The sequence below is a fragment of the Rhincodon typus genome, chromosome 16, assembly GCF_021869965.1.
Source record: "Rhincodon typus isolate 14 chromosome 16, sRhiTyp1.1, whole genome shotgun sequence".
NCBI lineage: Eukaryota > Metazoa > Chordata > Chondrichthyes > Orectolobiformes > Rhincodontidae > Rhincodon > Rhincodon typus.
In genome coordinates, this window is record NC_063347.1 from 34,724,508 (window position 1) to 34,747,950 (window position 23,443).

The 23,443-nt window shown below is 40.7% G+C and overlaps 1 protein-coding gene across 2 annotated transcripts in view; it reads right to left on the reverse strand.

Annotated features, from left to right (window-relative positions):
* LOC109932143 (cadherin-related family member 3-like) overlaps positions 1-23,443 on the reverse strand; it is a 250,849-nt gene that overhangs the window by 18,718 nt on the left and 208,688 nt on the right. For both annotated transcript variants that reach the window (XM_048606631.1, XM_048606632.1), the window contains 6 exons: positions 22,066-22,262; positions 14,978-15,155; positions 12,310-12,472; positions 10,523-10,628; positions 7,975-8,073; positions 2,573-2,805 (listed from right to left, as the gene is read on the reverse strand). In XM_048606631.1, the coding sequence (XP_048462588.1) occupies positions 2,573-2,805; positions 7,975-8,073; positions 10,523-10,628; positions 12,310-12,472; positions 14,978-15,155; positions 22,066-22,262 (976 nt within the window). The remainder of the gene's footprint in view (positions 1-2,572; positions 2,806-7,974; positions 8,074-10,522; positions 10,629-12,309; positions 12,473-14,977; positions 15,156-22,065; positions 22,263-23,443) is intronic.

The window sequence follows — 23,443 nt, forward strand, 5'->3', positions numbered from 1 at the left end:
TGAGAGTTTTAGTTGTTAACTGCTGCCCATCCATCTCGCCAACCTTCTTCATGATTACCAAACTGCCACATCCAGTTCTCATGGTCACCAACATGCCACCACTTCCTCCATCCTGGTACTATAGTCAAGGTGTTCTCTTCTTCTTAATTGCTGAAGAATTGGTCACCCTGTATAGGATGGTCTCGAATGGAACCAGTTGGGCCAATAAATTTAATTTAATTTTAATTTAATGAGGCATACTTGTCATAACTGAAACCAGTTTGACTGCTCAACTAGGAACAATCCAACTGCCAACTGGGCACAACTCAGCTTGCCAACTGAGGGGCCAGCACTGGCCAATTTAGGCCCTATTCCAATTTCCACTACAGTGAACCCATGGAATAAGTTTGGATTCCTGGGAAATCAGAGCTAATCCTTGATTTTGATTGAAATTTGTTCCAATGTCTGTTGGTATTAGCCTACAATGCCAGCTACTAAAGGTTATCCAGTAAATCCTATGATAGAATGACATCTGTTTTGTTTAATGCTTTATATAATTTTGACCAGTATTTGAATACCTCTGCAAGAAGTATGGTAAAGCTTTATACTGGACTGTAAAAAAAAACCCTAGTAATAATTACAAGCCTAAAATTACAAATCTAATTATATGGACCGTGTAAAATAAAGTCAACAATTTTTTTAGTCTTCTACGGCATGGTATTCTCAATTTAAAGTAGCAACACAAAAGTATGGCAAAACAAAGAAAATTCATCACCTTATATAAAATGAATAGCAGCAATGATTTGAAATTTTAGTCCAATCTTGTGCTATAGCCAAGATTTTCATACTCATTAAATACTCCCGAATTCTTGAGCTATATTGCAACAATTACAACAATAACAGTTTTATTGATTGTTAATATGCTGAATCTGTAATCCCTGTTTATGTCATATGTAGACTGGGTAACCAGCCCCTGAATCAATATGGCTCTGGAGGAATTTCTAAATCTTCTGAGACAGTGAACATTATTGAGAGTTGACTCCTTAAATTGGGTCTCTCCTTAAATTGCTTATTTTTGAGAATAGAAATTTGACACAACAAGGTTGAATTTCATCTCTAAAATGTTTGAGATTTCTATCTTTCTCACTTTTATCTTGCCCCTTAAAAATAGGTTTGGCCTGAAAATATTAGAAGATTTTCCAAATTGCAAAATCTTTTCCAGTGCTGTACTTTTTCCTCTTCCTTGGGTTATTGTTGGTTCCTCACTGCAATGTTGGACATCAGTCACTTAACAGCAACACCCACCCAAATGCAAATCTTTTTCAACATTTTGAACTCACAGCCACGTTGTCAAAAGAAAGAATCAAGGACTGAAGGATTTATAAAGAAAAATCTTCCCCGCTGCCTGACATATACCCTGGAGTGTCAAATTCTTCCAGAGTTCCTCAAGATATCTGACTTCTACTTTTTTTGGTATGTTTAGACTTCATAAGCATGATAATTCAACTTGGGACCTATATGGTTCAGTTACTTACTGAATAGCCTCCAAGCTATTGCAATTTGCAACATGCATTTGTATTAACAACAACCTGGCTGATAACAAATTCATAACAACTCATGCCCAACAACTCATGCTATTAGGATTCCTCATTTCCCAGGATTGCAAGTCAGTAACTCCAGCACAATTTTACCTCTGCAAAAGCAGGCAATTGTATCTGCTTTCTGGGCCACTGAAATAGAATTCTTGTCAAAACTAACTATTAAAAAAATTCTCAATGCTCTCTGTGAGTCCATGTTTGATGTTTTCCCTACTTTAGAGAGCTAACAGTGTGACTTATTACTCTATCTACACTGAGCAGTTTATTTTTACCATGGCTATCATTGCCTTTAGTGTTCAAAATCATAATTAATTATACAAACAACAAGTCTTCTGGTGAACTTTCACAGCAAGACCCCCTTTTCGCCTCCAGGATAGACAGCCAGGATTATTCAAAGTGCCCAAGGGAAGCAGGAGAACAGTGAAGCAAGATAAACCATTGTTTATTTATGGAATATTGCCCTTTTGGGTTGAGAGATGCATTTTTCACATTTAAACATAAATAAATCAAGGAATTCATAATGGTCAGTAATATAACAGAGTAGCTATAAAAATGTAACATTATCTATACAATACACTCCTTCCATCAATTTTGAATGATTCTCTTTTGCAAACCTTATTCAAATTCAACTAGGAAATCCAGATTATAATGTTGAAGCCGTTCAAAAACATTATTACTCTGAAATCACAACAGATTCTATATGGACTGACAACTGATATATCCCTAAAATAGCCTGGTGACATTTCCGCCTTGTAAGATTATTTTGTATGCACTTCTTAATATTATGTGATTGATGACCCGCAATTTGTCCTTTTGTTGCACTTACCCCACAGGCAAATTTAGAATCACCACGACATTGTGCTTAGAATAAATGTAATACTTATGGAATCTTGAGGTACAAATGTAGTACATAAACACTGATAAGATACTGCTCCTAATTTTGAATTGACATCTAACTTTTCTGTCAGTTATTTATCGGAAATATATTTTCTCACCCTGGTCGCTGCAGTTTTCAGCTGATTAGGATCACTGTCAGTGGCTTCCACACTGAGGTTATATTGTTGGACAGACTCATAGTCTGATTGCGTTATCAGCTCTATGGTTCCTTCTTTTGGATCAATCCAGAATCGCTTTATAATTTGTGTGTCTCCAGAAATTATTTTGTAAGTCACTGCATTTAATGGAAAATCATCATCTGTGGCGATAACTCTCCCAATCTTGTGTTTTGCTGTTTAGGTAAGGTAATTAAAAAGAAACCATATTTCAGAGATGCATGTTGGCATCTGTAATGTGTAACAAATTAGAAGAGCTATAAATGGTGGAATCATTTCACAAATATACATGCCTAGCATGAGGCTAGAGGAATTAAGGTAAGACAAATGCATTGGCCTTGATTTTCCAGTTAATAAGAGCAAAATGATCAGCATTTGCAATGATTGCATCAAGAAACTGAAAGTAATGCCTGGAACCCAAAAATGCAGAGGTAAACATGAAACTTCTGTAGTTTTTGTCAATGACGAAAGGTCACAGACATGAAACATTTCTCTTTCCACAGATATTGTTGGGCCTGCTGAATACTCCCAGCCATGGAGGGTAAAGTAAAGAAGTTATTCAGAGTGGTGGAAGGTGCGAAGTGGTGTTTTACAAGGATCAGTGCTGAAACTAGTTGTTCACAATTTATAGTAATGCTGAAAAAAAGACATCTTTCGTTGTCTTCCACCCATCAGGACAATTGCAAGAGCAGCAAAGTAAAAGGTATACTATTTTACACTTATGAGAAGAATGTGGTGATTGGTTGACAAGTGATTTCCAATTACTGGAGGTAATGGAGAATGCACCAGTTTGATGACTGACAGTTTAAATTTCTCAAGATAATGCCCTGAAGAAAGGTTACATTGCATGCAGAGACACAAGGATACATCTTATGATGCTTAGCTTAATTTATTTGCACTCACCAACTTTGCATTTACTTAAAGGTTCCTAGCCCCTATGACCTGTATTGGTCTTTAGCACAGAGAGAAAGGCAGGCAACTTGTCACAGTGTAAGCACTGGACGGTCATGGGAGTGAGCATAACACTGTCCAGCACTGCGCTATGTTGATGTGACACCACAGAATGTGCCGGGACCTTACATGGCAAACACACTACACATACTTTAAGTAAATGCCCATGCCTGAAAGTCAAAGGGAACCTGTCCTTCATAGGACCAAGAGGGGCTACAGTCATTCTCAGTCATTCAGACATTTGGTGATACCAGAGTACAGGTATCTGTGACTTTGCAGTACAGAAATTTGGCTGCAGTCAATCTTGCAGGTCAAGAGGAACCAATCCAGGGAATACGGATAGGTCAGTTGAGGTGCAGTGGTGACATTAGTCCATGTAGTCGGCCATGATCAGTCGGGGCTATCCTGCCAAATAAGTCTAAAGGTTGCTGTGAAAGTCAGTCCTAGGGTTTGGACAATAATGGTCAAGGGGCTATCAAGGGGTAGGCCATTATTGTTCTGAGGAAAGAGGACAAGTAACATCTAAGGATGGGGTCCATTGGTCTGGGTAACTGAGGAAATGAACACAGTGAAAGGGGGCAATTCAAGGCAGAAGGGCAGAATATCATAGACCATGAAGAAAATAGGAGTTCTGAAAGGGAATTGTTCCAGCTAACCATCAGTCTGGCCTCTCCTTAAGGAGACTTTAGGGCCAAAAACAGCATATGAATTCACAAAGCCAGGAGCTTTGAGGATAAAGCAGGGAAATTAACAAAGGGGCTTAACAGAAACCGAGACTGACAAGTCATAGGGGGTCACAGGGACAGGAACACAAAAGGGAACATAATGACGGGGAGAGCATCCTACATTTCAGGTGGAGCACACCAGTCATTCACAAGGATACAAAATTGTTTCCTTGCCATTTCAGACTGAAAGTCGACTGTGCAATAATGGTACAAAATAACTGAACCATGTACAAAGTGGATGGAGTAAAACTCTCGGGATTTGAGGCGCAGAGGAGATCAATGATTATGACTGCAGTGATTGATTAGTATCAGCCATCTAGCTTCAATTTGCACTTCACCAGCTGGCCTTTCATTGTCCAAGAATGCACATGAAGAATTCTGGCCTCAAGAATTATGATCGTTACAATGTGCTCACTAATTGCTTCCTTGTCATGTCAGTTAAACAAATTTAATCAATTAGCTGTACTAAAAAACATCAGCCGATCTTCTCATATCAGAAACACAGAAAACATAGAAACTAGAAGTAGGAGTAAGCTGTTCAGCCTTTGAGCCTGTTCTGCCATTCATTTCATTCATGGCTGATCCTCGATCTCAAAGCTATATTCCCATTTTCTCCCCTTACCCCTTGATGCCTTTAAAAATCTAAAAAATTATCGATCTTTTTCTTGAATACATTCAGTGATTTAGCCTCCTCAGCCTTCTGTGGTAGAGAATTCCTCAGGTTCATTACCCTTTGAGTGAAGAAATTTTTCCTCAGTTCAGTTCTAAATGGCATATCTATATCCTGAGACTGTGTCCCTGGTCCTAAATTCCCCAACCAGGAAGAACACCTGCCCTGGATCTAGTCTATCCAGCCCTGTTAGAAATGTTTATGTTTCTATCAGATCCCCTCTCATTCTTCTAAATGCTAGTGCACACAAGCCCAGTCAAACAATCTTGCCTCATAGAACAATCTTGCCATTCCCAATATCTGCCTAGTGAACCTCCACTACATTCCCTTTGTGATAAGTATATTCTTTCTAGGGTAGAGAGATCAAAGTTGCATGCAATATTCCAGCTGTGGTTTCACCAAGGCCCTGTATAACCGCAGTAAGACATCCCTCCATCCGAACTCAAATCCTCTTGCAATGAAAGCCAATATACCATCTGCCTTGCTTTCTGCACCTGCCTGTCTACTTTCCTTGATTGTACATAGACACCAATATCCATACTTTCCAAATCATCACTACTTAAATAATACTCTTCCTTTCCGTTTTTCACACTGAAGTGTATAATTTCACATTTAGCCATGTCATACTGCAACTGTCATGTGTCCAATCACTCAACTTGCCTGAATCACCTTCAAGACTCCTTGTATTCTCTTCACAACTCACAATCTGTTCCGAATTTGGGTGGAGTGCTTTTGGGTTGGAAGGCAGGACATTAGAATTTGGCGTTTACAAAATATTGATGTTTATAAAATGGTAGGGGGAAAGCAGCATGTGGTCCCTTTAAAAGATGATGTGCTTTTTCTAGGCTTGGAGATTATAACAAATGTCTATGGGCAGGTTGTAGTTATCAGGTGCACAGAGCACCAGAATTATAACATTTGTATCAAAAGGCTCTCTCTACAAATCTGCTCAAGAGCCTTAGGCTCGATGGTTAGCAGGCCAAATTGCAGTTTTGTTTTGTTATCATGACAACAGGTTTTGATTTAGCCAATTATTTTACACCAGGCATTTAGACACCATAAATCAATTAAATTTAAATCTGATGGTTTTGACAACATAGGGTCAATCCTATTGTAAGAAATTGATAATGTGATTAAGGGTATAAAAGATAAGGACAATTGCAAACTTGGCAGAGAGTGAACTGCCATCTGCTAAGAGATTAGCTCTCTCAGCTCTTAGAGAAAGCATCATCTAAATAAAGGTACTGCAGAACCCTTAGTTAATATTCCTGACAGAAGAATTTGACACAGAAGGCATTCCTGACTGTAAGTCAACAGAGAAAACACAGAACATTCCAGAAGACGTAATCTGGATATAATTTCAAGAGACTAAGTACTATTTTCTTTGGTTTATATAAGTGGGACTTGTATTTATTAGAACAGCATACCATTAGAATTTCATTTTATTCAGGAATAGTCAGTAGATAGGAAGGAATTGTTCAGTATGTTAATAGTTCTGCTAATTTGTTCACTGTTAGAGTTAGAAAAATAAATTGTTACTTGTTGGTTATAGACTGAGTGTCAGGATTTTATTTCATTTAACCACTCTTTTATAACAGATGGCGGTTGAGAGGCAGGATATACTACTTTTCACATTTCTTTTAACAGATTATAGGGCGAAGCGAACCTTTCTGTGTGTTTTGGTTATAGTTATCAGAGAGGGTTCGACCTCTGCATTATAACACAATCCCACCCAGTTTTTTGTTGTCAGTAAATATGGAAATGTTCCATTTGATTCCCTCATCCAGGTCATTTATAAATAATGAATAATTGGGGCCCAAATAGAGATACTTGCAGTATGCCACTAGTCACTGACTGCCACTCAGGAAACAATCCATCAGTGGATCAGCGAGGTGCCATGATGGTCATGAGAGGTTGCCAAATGCCAGATACCAACGTCCATGGATGAAGGATGCATGCGACTGGTGCCCATGGATCATGCCCTGAGATGCTGTTTGGTGTTGAGCAGCAAGGAGGCTCCTCACAGCCAGTGGTGAGCTGAAGTCACCAGCTTCGTGATTTCCATGTGCATAACTCTTGATGTTGAGCTTGTTGGTGCATTTGGTTAAATAGAAAGCTAAACATTAATGAGGTGGTTAAGATATTAAGGAGATGTTTAACAAGCTATAATCCACCTTAATTGGGAGCTCACTGTTGCCTGGTGAGAAACTTTGTTTAAAAAAAAAAGCATAAGAGGTGCAAAGAGACACTCACAACATGCAGATGTGCCTTGACAGACTTCTCATCCCATTCTGCCACAAATCTCGCCATAGTCCTTGTCACTTAGACTCCTATAAGATTCCACCCTAGGAATCGTGCAGTGAATAACTCACCTCCTGACTCTCCAAAACCTATCTATAATCTACAAGGCACAAGTCAGCAGTGTGATGGAATACTCTCCACTTGCCTGGATGGATGCAACACTCAAAAAGGTTGATACCATCCAAAACAAAGCAACCTGCTTGATTTTCACCACATCCACAAGTTTCCACATCCTCCACCACTGATGCTCAGTATCAGCAGTGTCATGATGCACTGGAGAAATTCACGAAGGATCCTTTGTCAGCACCTGCAAAATCCATAACCTCTACCATCTAGAAGGACAAGGGCAGCAGATACTTGGGAACACCACCATTTCAAGCTCTCCTCAAATCCAATCACCATCCTGACTTGTAAATTTATTGCTGTTCCTTCAGTGTTATTGGCCATAATCCTGGAATTAATTTTCTTGGGCATTGTGGGTCTATCTACAGCATAAAGACTGCTACAGTTCAAGAAGGCAGCTCACCATCACCACCTTTCCAAGGGTTTGGCAATAAATGACAGCCCAACAGAGATGCTCACAACTCCTGTGTTAATTTTTCAAAAGTATCTGCAAGCCTTGGCACACCAGGCATTACAAATCTCACTTGGTAAAACATTTGAACAGGAAAACAGGAAAATTCAGCCCAATGACTCACCTGCCGTTGTTTCAAGGACATCAAAGACATAAGGATCCTTCTCAAATATGGGACTAAAGTCATTCACAGGTGTAATTTCTATAATCACTGTAGCAGTTGCTGTTGGAAGCAATTAAAGATTATTATTCCTTTATTAGTGTCATTTTATGGTCTTGCCTGTAAAATGCAAAAACACAATTCAACTCTAAACGTCAGGTTTCAGTGCATTTAATGCTGTACTCGGCTCAAAGATAGTTACTGCTTGAGACAATAAATGACTGGTATTTTGAATCATTGAATGACAATGATTCCATTCTAAGCTGTAAATACATACATGTTACTGTAACAGTCACTTTCCAGGCTACTGGTAAGTCCGTGACCTAAATATTACATTTTGGTCAGTACATAATCATGAAACTGCAAACATCAATAGCATAAAAGAAGTGAAGGAGCTTTTTTTCCCCAAACACTGAATAGGAGAAATTCCAAATTTTTTTTATAGCTTTACCAATTTTTATAAAGTGAATCACATTATGATGAATTTTAAGGGGAACGGTTGAAAACACAAATCATTTTTTTCTACAACAAAATACACACTTCCCTCTAACACATTATACTTATCACTGACAGCCAAACTCTTCAAGGTTGAAGACCACAGCACAATAACCAAAGTAGTTCTTCGTAATTCACATGATAAAGTGATATGGTCTGCTTTGTCTATTTTGTTTACTAAACCGCAAGCATAGTGTTAAATAAAATCTGCAAAATTTAGCAGTAATGAGTTTGAATGTGCTATTAACAAGAGACATAATTGTATGGTATAAGGAATTGCTTCAAACTGCTCACTGTGATGACTTTGTAGGAGGCTTGGCAAACAGCAGTTAAAAAAAAAATGACTGAAGGAGGCCAGCAACATGTTGATAGAATGGGCAGATTGGCTGTAGATGCAATGTTCTGTGGAGGAGTGTGGGAGGAAAATCAAGGAATGGTAGTTTATAATTAATGGAAAGAAGCTCAAGGGTGTGGATAAACGGAGTTCAAAGATGCAATTCACTGGCAGTGGGAGTGCAGGTGGGTAAGCCATAAAAAGGTCAACAGTACTTGGCTTTTAGAAATAGAGGAAGAAAGTAAAAGAACAGTAAGGTAATAATTAGCTTATAAAATAATTTAGACTGTAATAGTCAATCTTTTGTTGAAGTAGCTCTTTTCAAATGGTTTAGTAATCATGGATATGCCTTCCCTATCTACATGATAATACTATATAATTGAAGGAAGATTAGATGATGTTGATGAGGAAGATAGACAACTTTGAAATTGAGAATGGGAGGTTCCTTCAAGATGAAGAGGAAAACAGTCTGCAAATTATTGAGGAATGACAACCATTGACAGGATTTCACAGAGCTAGAAGATTCCTCTGACCTTTAAAAAATGCAGTTGGTCCTCCAATGCTGAAATCCTCCCTTTGTTTCCAATATCTAATTGTTTCCAGTGGGGGGAAAGAGAAGTGCATGATTCAGGTAAGCAGGCTATTTTGACTTAGTGTTAAGCTCCAACAGACCCTATTTTGGCTGTTCTATGGGTCTTAACTCACATTATTTATGTTATGAATTGATGGGGTAGACATTCATACTCTTGATAGGTAAATAGAGTCTGTTAAAGAGTCATGATCTAAAGTGTTTTAAAATCTCCCACACTTGAAACGTGAAAACATTAAGCTTAAACTGTCAGCAACAGTTAAAATAAACACTCTCTGCTGAACTGTCTTGTTTGAGAGGACACTGGTGTAAGTTACAAAGGAATTACTAGCAGACGATATGGTTTCAATAGAGGGGTTTGTTGACATTTCCCCAAGGGATATTATTTGGTAATTATGAATATGTGGCTGAGTTTTAAATTCTACAGTTATTCCACTGGGAGACTGAGTTCATTGTTTGAATGCTAATTTGTAGAGACTATTAAAAGATTAGCTGTCTTTGATGTGTCGACTGAATAGAAGTTTGTTTTCATAAGAAATTAACCACTTGAGATTTCAATGCATTGAGTTTGAATTTGTTATGAATGATTCTGTGTCGGAGAGATAACAATGCCTAAAATAATCAGGATGAAGACGTAGAGAAACAAGGCAGGTCTTCTAACAAGCCTACCTTGGCACTTGCCCATACCCAAAGTCCTAAAGAATCTACTTTCAAGGCCAATGCCTCCAATTCAATGCTCTGACACCACAATCGCCATGATCACCTGAAGAAGCTATTAAAGTTTTAGCTGTTTTTGATATGGCCATTGAACAGAAGTTTGTTATTACAAAAGATTAACCACTTGATACTTTAACATTTTGAACGGGTTGCTTAAAACTCCATCCACCCATTTACTCAGAGAGAGAACAGCATCTAACCAAGCCCTTTAAACTGAGGTAGGGATGCTTTGTTGGGAACATTCTTGAGTCAAGCTATAAGCCTTGGTAGCAAATGTCTGGCCCCTATGTTGTCCTCTAGTAACAAGTTTAGTTCGAAAATTGGCAACCGGTATTAATTCACAATGTCAACAGTATACAAGGACATGTTTCACTTACCAGTGTGTGTGGAAATAGTTGAATCAGACACTACTATTGTCATTTGATATGTATACCCCACAGCAGCAACAGCTGCATCTTCATAATCCAGGTCTTTGATTCCCACCTAAGAACCAAACAAAACTTGTCAGATAGCAGTAATACATGTGCAATTATAACAAGCAATAAAACACTTATTTTGTGATTTTTTTCATTTCTTGTTTATTCTGTTTTATGTTCTGAGTGTGTATGTATGCAATGAAAGCCCCTAAAAAAACGCCATAAGGAGAAAAAGTTAAAAGATGGAAAATCCAGGAAGGACGGTACCATGATTTGAAGAAGAATGTGTGCAGTGATTGTAACGAGGTCAGCCAGGATCTCATAGAATATGATTTCCCCGACTGGGGGCTATTAATCTGGTCCAATCAGGGAGCCGCAGCTGACAGATAAGAATAGGAGTGTCAGAGGTTCTGGTCATTCTAGGAGCAGGCTCTGAGGGAGGCGAATCAGTGTCAAGCCTCTCAATGTGTAAATAAAGGGTGACTTGGTGATGGAATACTGGCCTCTTTGGAGTTATTTCAGATGACATCTTGATTTAAAAAGTTCTGAATTAAAACATTAACCTAAAGCGCTGATGAACATCAGAGAGGCAGAGACTCTGTCTCAAAGCCGAGGATGTGGTTAGCCAAAGACCCAAACTGACTGAACTTTGCTGCTGGGAACTCAGAGCAATATCCTGCAACTACAAGAGATTGGACTGAAAGCTCTTATCAAGCGGAGACTAAACTAATTTAAAAAGACTAAATTAATTTTAAAAATCTTCCTTCCCTGCAGGAAACAGAATGATAACTTTTTTAAAGCATTAGTTTATATATCTTTGGAGCTTTTATGTTATACAGATGGACATTTTTTGTACTCTCAGCTAGCACAGGAAGTACTGAACCTAATGGCTTAAAACTGGCTGGAAATCCTAGGGTAGACCAGGGGTGATCTCAGACATCTTCCTACCAAGCAATCCCATCACCCCTACCCAAAATGCTACTGGATTAGGGGAAGATGCAGTGTGTGAGCTGAAGTGTCTCCCTTCACTAATATTTCTATCTCAAATCAGATTCTAAAGGTAAATTGTGAATTCATCATTTGCCATGACTACACATAAATCCTGCCTTTCCCCACTTGCAGAGTCAGATTCTTACTCTACAGCATACCAGCAGGAGTTCTTTGATAACAATAAGTATTAATGCAGATGTACTTGATGAAGAATAAAAGATGCAATTTTCTTTAGTAATTTTTGAGCTTTTGGCCCTCACCATACAAAGCCATAGTATGATGGAAAAAAAATCTGCAAGTATAATATTTATAGTGTGCAGTTGTATTATTTAAACCATATCAGAGATGAATAAATGTCTTTTATGCATTCTGAGATGAATCAAGTATCTAACCAGGAGAAAAGGAGAGAGCAAACTATGAATGTACAGGGTGCTAAAAGATATAACAGTAAAACTGCAGGGTACAATGCCGTGTATCCATTAGAATCATGTTAGAATCAATCATATTCCAATTGAAATCACGGATACATATGACTGCGCTACCACTCAGTCTAGGTCTCTTGTCTATAAGATGAAGAGCGCATTAAAGGGTTTTCTCCTCTGGAATTTCATCTAATTTTCTAGGTGGCCATTACCATTGATTTGGCTTCCATCAATTGATGTAATTTTTATACAATTACATGCTATTTTTAAAAACATACTCATTCCAGTAATATATAAGAAACTACAGTTACTACATACTCAATCAAAACCCCCCACCTGCATAACGTTATCTGCGCCAGTCTTTTGCTTAAATATCATTCCAGGCCCAAGGGGACCACTTTCAGGAACATACGTTAGTGTATCACGTGGGGTATCGGAGTCCTTACAGATTAAAGTAGCAACTACTGTATCACGAAGAAGTAGTTCAGGAAGTGTAGTTCTAAAAGCAAATTAGTTAAAAAGCAGTTATTAGGTAAAGTTCGAATAGTGGTTCATCCTGAACAATACAGTTGTCCAAAAATATGTACAAGTTCAAATTAGCTAATATTTTCCACAATATATAGCAACAACTTGTTGAATTCACAACTATTTGCCAAGATTGCATTCTGTTTCAGGACATTGTGAGGGGAAATTTGGATAAGGCCTGAAAATGGGTTGATGTGGAGGTCACTATACATGGCTAATGGAAACCTCTTTGTTCCAATACAGGAAAAAGCAAATTTTGTGCTCTCTTGCCTATTTATGTGTTTGCAGCCTGCAGACAGCACCAAGCATCCTGCCAAAAGTTTACAGTTCTGAATAGGACAATTGCGAGTTAAGCTAATTCATGCTACTTAAAACAAGTCTGCATCTCTTAAAGGGGTGCATTTTGGCTGGAGTCCATGCTGAATTTCATTACAGAAGTGAACTGAATCTGGGAAAGCTACAGGAATGGCACTACATCACAGAGTGAAACTCCAAGCTTCTTGGATGCAGCCCTGGAGGTCATGGTGCAGAAGTGGACAGAAAAAGAGAGGACCACTAAAAGCAGGGAGGTAGGAAATCCTTTGACAAATAGTTGGGAGGCAATAACACCAGACAGATGTTCAGGTTAGTGTTAGCAGTGTAACTCCAAGGGCTTGGATGCAATGCCAAAAGATGTGCAATGATTTCACACGAATATCAAGGTCAGCAAACATATCTTCAAATGATATATCCCACCAAGTGTACCAATAATCTCAGACACTGCTTTATATAACATATCACTGTAAAGCACATACCAACACCATCTATCAATTGCAATTCATACCTAAGACCCATAGTTTTACCTCCCCTTCACATGCCTAGCACTGCTTGGAGTTTCATGTCCACAGTTCACAATGTGTAAATACCAGCTACTCAACGGACAGCCACATAACCCAAATATATTGCACTACATTTACTGCCACATTTCCCTCTTGCAGGACAAGGTAGTGCACAACAAACGGTAATAAGAGCTAGTTGGCAGGGGACACGAGGTCGTCACCAGATATGAGTTGTCTGTTGCTACGCCAGGAAAAAGATAGCACAGATGCCAGCAAAGGAACGGTGCAAATGAGTTACACTGTAGAAGACTCAGGTGAGGAGATTAATGGGGTGACATTCAGAAATGGGCGTGCACAATGAAAAGTTTAGTTCTATGAAAGGTCTACCAGAAAACCTGCTCTCACTGCCAATAAGGAATTTAGCACCAACTTGATGTAAGGTTTCATACTGTGTTTGGAGTCTGTTCTTTCTAGTGTAAAACTGATGTCCAACTGCATGGGAACATTTGTGGGCCCAACAATGCTGCAGCATCAGATGGCTTTCTAACTCCCTGTTGTAACATAAACAAAAGCCAGCCTTTACCAACTATTATAGGCCTGTTCCAGAAGTTACATCCTTCAGATTTGGCCAGATGAGTCAGTAATGCTGCATTGAAGTCATTGGAGCCCATTGAAGTCTCTCCCTCACCACTCCATCACATAGTTTCTGTTTCCACATTTATGTTGGCAGTGGCATTTTTGTTACCCATCCTTTGCAAGTACCTGTCCAGACATGAACTAAAATTGAAACCTTAATGATTATTATCAGTATTTTTAGCTCCATAATTATCAGCCGTCACCCACACTAACTCCATCAAAAACTGTGGATCTACATACTAAGGATAAGATGAGCTCTAATCATGCAACATCCAACTAACACCCAATGTGAGACCCAATCTATCATGTCACATCACCATAAAACATCAGAATATCACACACAAAATAGAAGCGGGAATAAGGTGCATGCTGCTTCTAGTCTGTTATGCCATTCAATAAAATTTTGCATGATCTTCTTCCTCAACTTCACTTTTTCATTCAATCCTAATATCATTTTGAATCCAAACCTCTCTTGGTCTATCAATGTGTGATGGTAGCAATGAAAATAATCTTAAACCACTTTACCTCACACAGTGGAAAAAGTAGTGAGACAGAAAAAATATACTTTATTGTGTCATTTTAAACAGTCACTACAAGCATTGGAGGCTGCAATCCCTGAATCTTAGAATGATAATGTCTTTATTTGGAAAGAGTTATTACAAAATCAGTAAAAAGGAACTTATACTGCATCAAAATGATAATGTGCTAGATGGACTATCTTCATTCAGAAAAATCTCACATATTTTTGTGTGTCTTATAAAGTATTTACACCAAGATTGCGGGAAAATAAAGTTTTCACAAATAGGTTAATGAAATTAAGTCAACTTTATAATGCATGGAAGGGGAAAAGTCAGCCCTCGTGCCTTTTAATTAAATAACAAATCCATCATTTTGTGAAGCTTTAAAACTGTACAAAACAATGTGGATGTGAAAATATTGTACAATTTATTTGAACAATGAGAATAGAATGTGGAAGTTATTGCTAGGCCATGCTGGTCTATTAAGGACTCGTATAAACAACTCACCTGTAAACTGATGGATTACAAAATGGAGCATTATCATTAATTGGAAGAATGGTGGTTCTGACAGGAATATCTGCACACTTCCCATTCTTGTCACAAGCTTTAACAGAGAATGTTTGAACTGGTTGAAATCCACTTAAGTCCCTATCCATTTGAGAGAAAACCATAACATTTCCAGTATCTGAAAATTAAGCAAAGTTGAATCCTTGGTTTCTTTTGACAGTTATGACAAATGTAATCAGTGAGATACCAACACCTCCTGGATTACCACCAGGTGAGAAAAAGACAGAGTGTAAACAAGTTCTTTGTCCAGTCAAAACACAACCACCTATAATGGGATTGACACCACTGACTTTATTTACATTCCAAATTTTGTTACTTGCTGATTGGAAATTGTCATTTTCAAAGTTGCTACTGACTACCACAGAATTCCCATTGGGTCTGATTCAACCAACTCCCCACCCCTGCCAAGAGCATCCCACCAAGACCCAACCCCCACCTTATCTCCATAATGCCATAATTACCATGGCTAATCCACCTAGCCTTCATATCTCTGGACACTATACGGTAATTTAGCATGGCCAATCCACCTAACCTGCACATCTTTGGACTGTGGGAGGAAACTAGACCACAAAATGGAAACCCACATAGATACTGAGAGAACGTGTAATCTCCATACAGACAGTCATCCAAGACTGGAACTGAACCCAAGTCCCCGATGCTGTGAGACAGCAGTGCTAATCGCTGTGCCACACATGGCTACTGTAATCTTTCTTTTGCTATCTGTCATCCTTTAAAACCAGCGTTTCTATTTAAGGTCATGCTAAGTAAATAATTCCCCTGGAGCATTATTAATTTTTCACATTGTATGTTACACTTGAAAGCGTAATGTAAAATAAAGCAATACTGTGGATGCAGGATATACATCTGTCTGTAATACCCTCACAATTTTACAGAGTACCAATGGAAAAAGAACAAAAACCTTTGATAATAAATCTCCTTCTGATCCAGACATTAGTTTGTGGTAGGCCAAAAGAGGTGTAGAATAAACCTTCTACATACGGAAGTCTCCTCATCATATGCTAATACCTCAAAACAAGAGCTCCCTTAAGTGCTTACAGCAATATGCCAAATCGACATGACATTGATAAAATCACCCAGTGTTTGGGGATGAACAGTATTCAAAAACAAATATCTTACTGTTGGCAAATTCCTTGTGCAATCTACTCAATTTCAGATTTGGTTACCTACAGTACACCTAGAGCTACCAAGACAACTCAGATCCTTGACTAAATTCAACCCCATAAGCTGCTAGACAGAAATGTACTGAGATAGCAAGAACTGCAGATGCTGGAGTCAGAGATAACAAAGTGTGGAGCTGGAGGAACACAGCAGGTCAGGCAGCATCAGAGGAACAGGAAAGCTGATGTTTCGGGTCAGGTCAGAAAAAGGGTCCCAACCCGAAGCGTCAGCTTTCCTGTTCCTCTAATGCTGCCTCGCCTGCTGTGTTCCTCCAGTTCCACACTTTGTTATCTCTAGAAATGTACTGATGTAGTTCTATTCCAGGTTTAGGACGTCAATGAATACTTAAGTGGTGAAATTTGTATGTACCTTGGTGTTATGTTAATATAGGACCTGTGTGTTTTTTTTAGTTTTAATAGATTTTTTAATTCATCGTTACCTTATTTAATGTATCATCCACATTGTTTCTCTATTTTGTTGCTATATTAATGTCATATGTCTGCATGTTTTTAATCTGATCGCCTGGTTCACGTATGAATTCTCTAACGTAAATCACACTGCAATTTGGACAATTACAGTTGCTCTTTGCTTGATTTTTGAAGGCTGGTTGTAGCAACCATTTTGATAAGAACATAAGAGCTAGGAGCAGGAGTAGGCTGTCCGGCCCTTCGAGCCTGCTCCGCCATTCAATAAGATCATGGCTGATCTTTTCGTGGACTCAGATCCACTTACCCGCGTTCTCACCGTATCCCTTAATTCCTTTATTGTTCAAAAAAATGTCTACCTTATCTTTAAAAACATTTACTGAAGTAGCGTCAACTACTCCACTGGGCAAGGAATTCCATAGATTAACAACCCTCTGGGTGAAGAAGTTCCTTCTCAATTCAGTCCTAAATCTGCTCCCTCTAATCTTGAGGCTATGCCCTCTTGTCCTAGCTTCACCTGCCAGTGGAAACATCCTCTACTTCTATCTTATCTATTCCTTTCATAATTTTATATGTTTCTATAAGATCCCCCCTCAATCTTCTGAATTCCAATGAATATAATCCCAATCTACTCAGTCTCTCCTCATAAGCCAACCCCCTCAACTCCGGAATCAACCTAGTGAACCTCCTTTGCACCCCCTCCAGTGCCAGTACACCCTTTCTCAAGTAAGGAGACCAAAACTGCACACAGTACTCCAGGTGTGGCCTCACCAGCACCTTGTACAGCTGCAAAGCTTGATGGTCCAAATAATTTTGAAAATCCAAACAGCTGCAAAAATACCTGAATTTTTTTTTTCAGAAATATCCTTATCACAATTCCTGCACATAATATTGCATTAGAAGTCATTGCATGGTGATCGGCCAGCAAAGTCCAAGTCGAAGAATGAGAGGTAATCTCACTGAAACTGGCAAAATCACTTAAAGGAAAATAGAATAGATGAAGGTAAGGGGTTTCCCCTAGCTCAGGAGTCTAAAACCAGGGGCACAATTTTCAGGAGTTGCCATTTAGGACCAAGATGAGGTGAAGTTGTTTTACTCAGAGGGGGGATTTCTCTATCCCAGATGGCTGTGGAAGCTCAGTCTTTGAGTGTATTTAAGATTGAGGTTGATAAACTTGTGAATATCAAAGGCATAAAGTGTTATGGGGATACTGTGTGTAAAAGACATTGAAGTGTTCGATCGACTGTCATCATAATCAATGGCAGAGCAGGTTTGATGGACTAAATGGCTTACTGCTGTTCCTGTGTTCGAATTGATATTGAGCTTCCTATCTAGAGAATACTTGGCATGAAAGTCAGAGCTTACCACCTGTACCAAAGACACTCCACGGATGACCACAGACACATTCCGTGGTGACCGGCCACATGCACTCCACATCTGCTGACATTGACATCTTGCATGTACCAGCCTCTAGCAGCCCTCATGGCACATTTCTGATCCACATCCAGTACCTTCTGCACCTTCAAAGCTTCACCTTGGGCTTCATCAATAACTAACAGTGGAAAAGTGCTGCAAGGACATAGTGGTTCAGTGGTTAGCACTGCTGCTTCACAGTGCCAGGGACCCAGGTTTGATTCCAGTCTCAGGCAACTGTCTGTGTGGAGTTTTCATGTTCACCCTGTGTCTGTGTGGGTACCCTCTTGGTGTTCCAGTTTCCTCCCACAGTCCAAAGATGTGCAGGTTAGGTGGATTTTCCATAATGTGCAGGTTAGGTGCATTAGCTGTGGGAAATGCAGGGTTACAGGGACAGGGTAGGATTGTGGCTCTGGGAGGGATGCCCTGTGGAAGGCTGGTGTGGATTTAATGGGCTGAATGGCCTACTTCCACACTGTAGGATTCTATTCTTTGAGTCTATGATACTGTGCAATCAGGGACATGCAACTAACTCACCTACATTTGGGACACAACACACGCCTTCCACCTTTTCCAAAACTTTCAATTCCCAGGTCCCCAACACTTCATCTTCACCATGGACATACAGTCCCTGTACACCTGTATCACCCAAGAGGATGGCCTAAAAGCCCACTGCTTCTTCCTCTCCTATATGCCCATTCAGTCCCCCTCCACCAACACTTTCATTCGCTTGGCAGAACCGGTCCTCATCCTCAACAATTTTTCCTTTGATTCCCCCCACTTCCTACAAACCAAAGGGGTGGCAATGGGGACCCACACGGACCCGAGCTATGCCTGTCTCTTTGTAGGATTCAACAACTTAGTGGGATTCAACAACTTAGTAGGATTCAACGACGACACTTGTACCATCCCCCACCTCTTTCTCCACTGTATTGATGACTGTATCAGTGCTGCCTTGTGCTCCCGCGAGGAACTCGAACAGTTCATCAACTTTGCCAACAGCTTCCACCTCACCCTCAAATTTACCTGGACCATTTCTGATACCTCCCTCCCTTTCCTGACCTCTCCATCTCCATCTCTGGTAACCGACTCACCACTGACATCCACTTCAAACCCACTGACTCCCATAATTACCTTGACTACATCCCCTCTCACCCAGCATCCTGCAAAAATTCCATCCCATACTCACAATTCCACCGCCTCTGCCATATCTGCTCCGAGGATGAGGCGTTTCACTCTAGGACGGCCCAGATATCCTCCTACTTTAGTGACCGTAGTTTCCCCTCCTCTGTTATTAAGGATGCCCTCAACTGCATCTCCCCCATTTCCCAAGCTTCTGCCCTCAAACCCTCTCTCCCCAAGAAGAATAAGGATAGAGTCCCCTTAGTCCTCACATACCACCCCATCAACCTTCGTATACAACTCATCATCCTCTGACATTTCCGCCATCTACAATCAGACCCCACCACCAAAAAGATATTTCCCTCCCCACCCCTATCTGCTTCCGCCAGGGACCATTCACTCTGTGACTTCCTCATCAACTCCACATTTCCCACCAACCCCTCCACCACACCCGGTATCTTTCCCTGCAACACCCGCCCCTACACCTCCCCTCTCACCTCTGTCCAAGGCCCAAACAATCCTTCCAAATCTGGCAGAGATTCATCTGCACTTTATCTAACCTCATCTACTGTATCTATTGCTCCCAATGTGGTCTCCTCTATATCGAGAAGACCAAATGCAGACTCCTGGACCAGTTTGTGGGAGCATCTGTACCCTGCACACACCAACCAATCCAACTTTCTGGTTGCTATCCACTTTAACTACCTCTCCCACTCCCCTGGCGACATGTCCATCCTGGGCCTCCTCCAGTGTCAGAGTGAGGCCAAATGTAAACTGGAGAAACAACACCTGATATTTCACCTTGGGAGCTTATAACCCAATGGCCTGAATATTGACTTCAGCTTCAAAATCTCTCCTCCCGCGACCTGTCCATCTTCCTACTCACCTATACGCTTCACCCTTCCCATGGACCAATTACAATAACCCCCTAGCTGCATCTACCTATCTCACCTCCCCTCCCCTCAACTCTCCCTCCCATTTATTTCTAGGCTCCCCTCCCCTTTCCCAGTTCTGACGAAGGGTTTCATCCTGAAATGTTGACTCCCCTGCTCCTCAAATGCTGTCTGACCTGCTGTGCTTTTCCAACTTCACATTCTTAACTCATGGATTGGACCAGGCAGTATCTCTGAGCTACTCATTCATGTCATTGTCCTCACTCGCTCTGGCCTATCTGGATTCTCACAGCATCCTGTAGTATCCTTGAGTTGATTAAAAACTGTCTTTTTAAAAAGTTTGTTGTCTGTTTCCATGCATTTGTAACAGTATGAAGAGAGGATAAATCACGACTGTGATGTTATATATTTTAAGCAGGTGACTGACAGAACACCTGAGAAAACAGGTCACCCATTCATTCATCAAGTTGACAAAGGGTTGTACTTAATCAAGACAATGGAGATCACGCCTATTGGATCAGAGCCCCACGTGACCTCCTTTGAGGATGACCCGCTGAATTAAGCAGCAAATGGGCACTTGAGTGGCCAGCAGCAGTACGTCCCCAGGATTACGTTCACTTGAGGCATCAATCCCATCTCCATAGTGCTGCCAACACTGTGCCTAGGGAGAGACCCTGCATTGTTATGGGATCTAGGTCACAGGCGAGTGAGGGCAAAATGTGGGTGTGGATGTAATAGAGACGGGAGAAAGGTTAGCAGCAAGAATAACAGGATGGTTCTTAATGACTTGCTCATTCGATATGCCACAAATCTGAATTAGACACTGTGCCTTACAATGTGTCTTACAATGAGGGAGCCAGGGAATGTACAAGAAAATAGGCACAGATCAGAAGCTAGGATTTCTACAGTAAGTGACTCACCTCCTGACTCCCCAAAGCCTGTCCACCATCTATAAGTCAGGAGTGTGATAGAATACCTTCCACTTACCTGGATGGGTGCAGCTCCAATATTACTCACGAAGCTCAACAACATCTGGAATAAGGTAACCTATTTGATTGGCAACCGAACCAACACTTTAATCATTTACTTTCTCCATCCCCCATGTACAGTGACAGCATTACGCACAAGATGCACTGCAGCAACTTGCCAAAGTCCTTTCAACAGCACCTTTGCACCACGCAATCTCTTCTACCTCGAAGGACAAAGGGAGCAGATGCATGGGAATGCTACCAGCTGCAGGTTTTCCTGCAAGCCACACACTACACTGGCTTAGAAATATCATACCTTTTCTTCACTGTCACTGAATCTTACAACTCCCTTCATAGCAGCACCATGGGTGTTACTACACCTCAACGACTGCAACAGTTCAAGAATTCTTTCATCGCCACCTTCTCAAGGGCAATTCAGGATGGGCAATAAATGTTGGTCTAACCAGCCATGCCCATTTCTCAAAAAAATAAGTCAACAGGGCTTGCCTTTTCGGATTCCTGCTTGGTGGCTATCACATCCACAGCTGACATACCAGCAGCAATAAAATAAGGCTATGAAAGGAACATTAGTTACTCACTTAAGGCCTCAAATAATAGATGGGCAGTATGGCCACAAATCGTCCTGCTCAGCTCCTAAGGGGACAGAGGCAGGAGGGTCCTCACCCAGCGGCCTCCAGCTTAGATAAATGACTCCCCACTTCCAAACACATCTCAGAGGAAGGTATTGAATTTCACCAGTATGTGTGACCATCTCCACAATTACTGCTGGGTCACATTCAAGGACAGAATCAGGAGGAAAGAGGATTAATCAACTTAAAGTATAAACGTCATTATTGGAATGGGTGTACCAGCAAAATAAAACTTTCAATTACAAATGCATGTTTTATTAAAAAAGTTACTTAGCACGGATTGTACATGTTATCCTAAGAATGCTAAGCAGTATTTTTAGACCGAAAACCCAAATTCAGAATAGCAAGCATCAATGTATAAATTACTGGTAAACTTACTTTTATCAATGGCAAAATAATTGTTTGCAGGTTCAAGTTGGTAAGTGATATCACCCATATCATCTGCATCAGTAGCTATGCAAGTTGCAATAACTGTTCCAACTGCAAGCTCTTCATCTAAGCTTATAATTGCTGTCTGCCCCGAGTCAGATGTTTCTCCCACATCAGTTTCTTTGCCATCAGTTCTATTTTTGAAGCTACATAAAATAAAGTTAGTTAGACTGAAACAAAGGAAAGCACTGCTCATTTTAAAACACTATATTATTATATATATATTATATATATATAAATTCTTCACCACTTTGCAACATTCTCCATGATAAAGTTTCATGATAATATCAGTCCTTTAGACAATATACTGGCTGTACTGTTTTAAACGATAAAATAGTGTACACGAAAACTAAATGGGAATTTCTGCATGCAATGCATTTTCAAAACCAAATAATAAACTGACCTGTTATGCATTGAATCAGAGATAGTAGGAACTGCAGATGCTGGAGAATCCGAGACAACAAGGTGCAGGGCTGGATGAACACAGCAGGCCAAGCAGCATCATAGGAGCAGAGAGGCTGACGTTTCGGGCCTAGACCCTTCATCAGAAAAGGGGGAGGGGAAGGGGGTTTTGAAATAAATAGGGAGAGAGTGGGAGGCGGATAGAAGAGGGATAGAGGAGAGGATAGGTGGAGAGGAAACAAACAGGTCGAAGAGGCGGGGATGGAGCCAGGAAAGGTGAGTGTAGGTAGGGAGTTAGGAAGGGGATAGGTCAGTCCAGGGAGGATGGACAGGTCAAGGGGGCGGGATGAGGTTGGTCGGTAGGAGATGGAGGTGCGGCTTGAGGTGGGAGGAGGGGATAGGTGGGAGGAAGAACAGGTTAGGGAGGCAGGGACGAGCTGGACTGGTTTTGGGATGCGGTGGGGGGAGGGGAGATTTTGAAACTTGTGAAATCCACATTGATACCATTGGGCTGCAGGGTTCCCAAGCGGAATATGAGTTGCTGTTCCTGCAACCTTCGGGTGGCATCGTTGTGGCACTGCAGGAGGCCCAGGATGGACATGTCGTCTGAGGAATGGGAGGGGGAGTTGAAATGGTTCGCGACTGGGAGGTGCAGTTGTTTGTTGCGAACCGAGCGTAGGTGTTCTGCAAAGCGGTCCCCGAGTCTCCGCTTGGTTTCCCCGATGTAGAGGAAGCCACACCGGGTACAGCGGATGCAGTGTACCACATTGGCAGATGTGCAGGTGAACATCTGCTTGATGTGGAAAGTCTTCTTGGGGCCTGGGATGGGGGTGAGGGAGGAGGTGTGGGGGCAGGTGTAGCACTTCCTGCGGTTGCAGGGAAAAGTGCCGGGTGTGGTGGAGCTGGAGGGGAGTGTGGAGCGGAC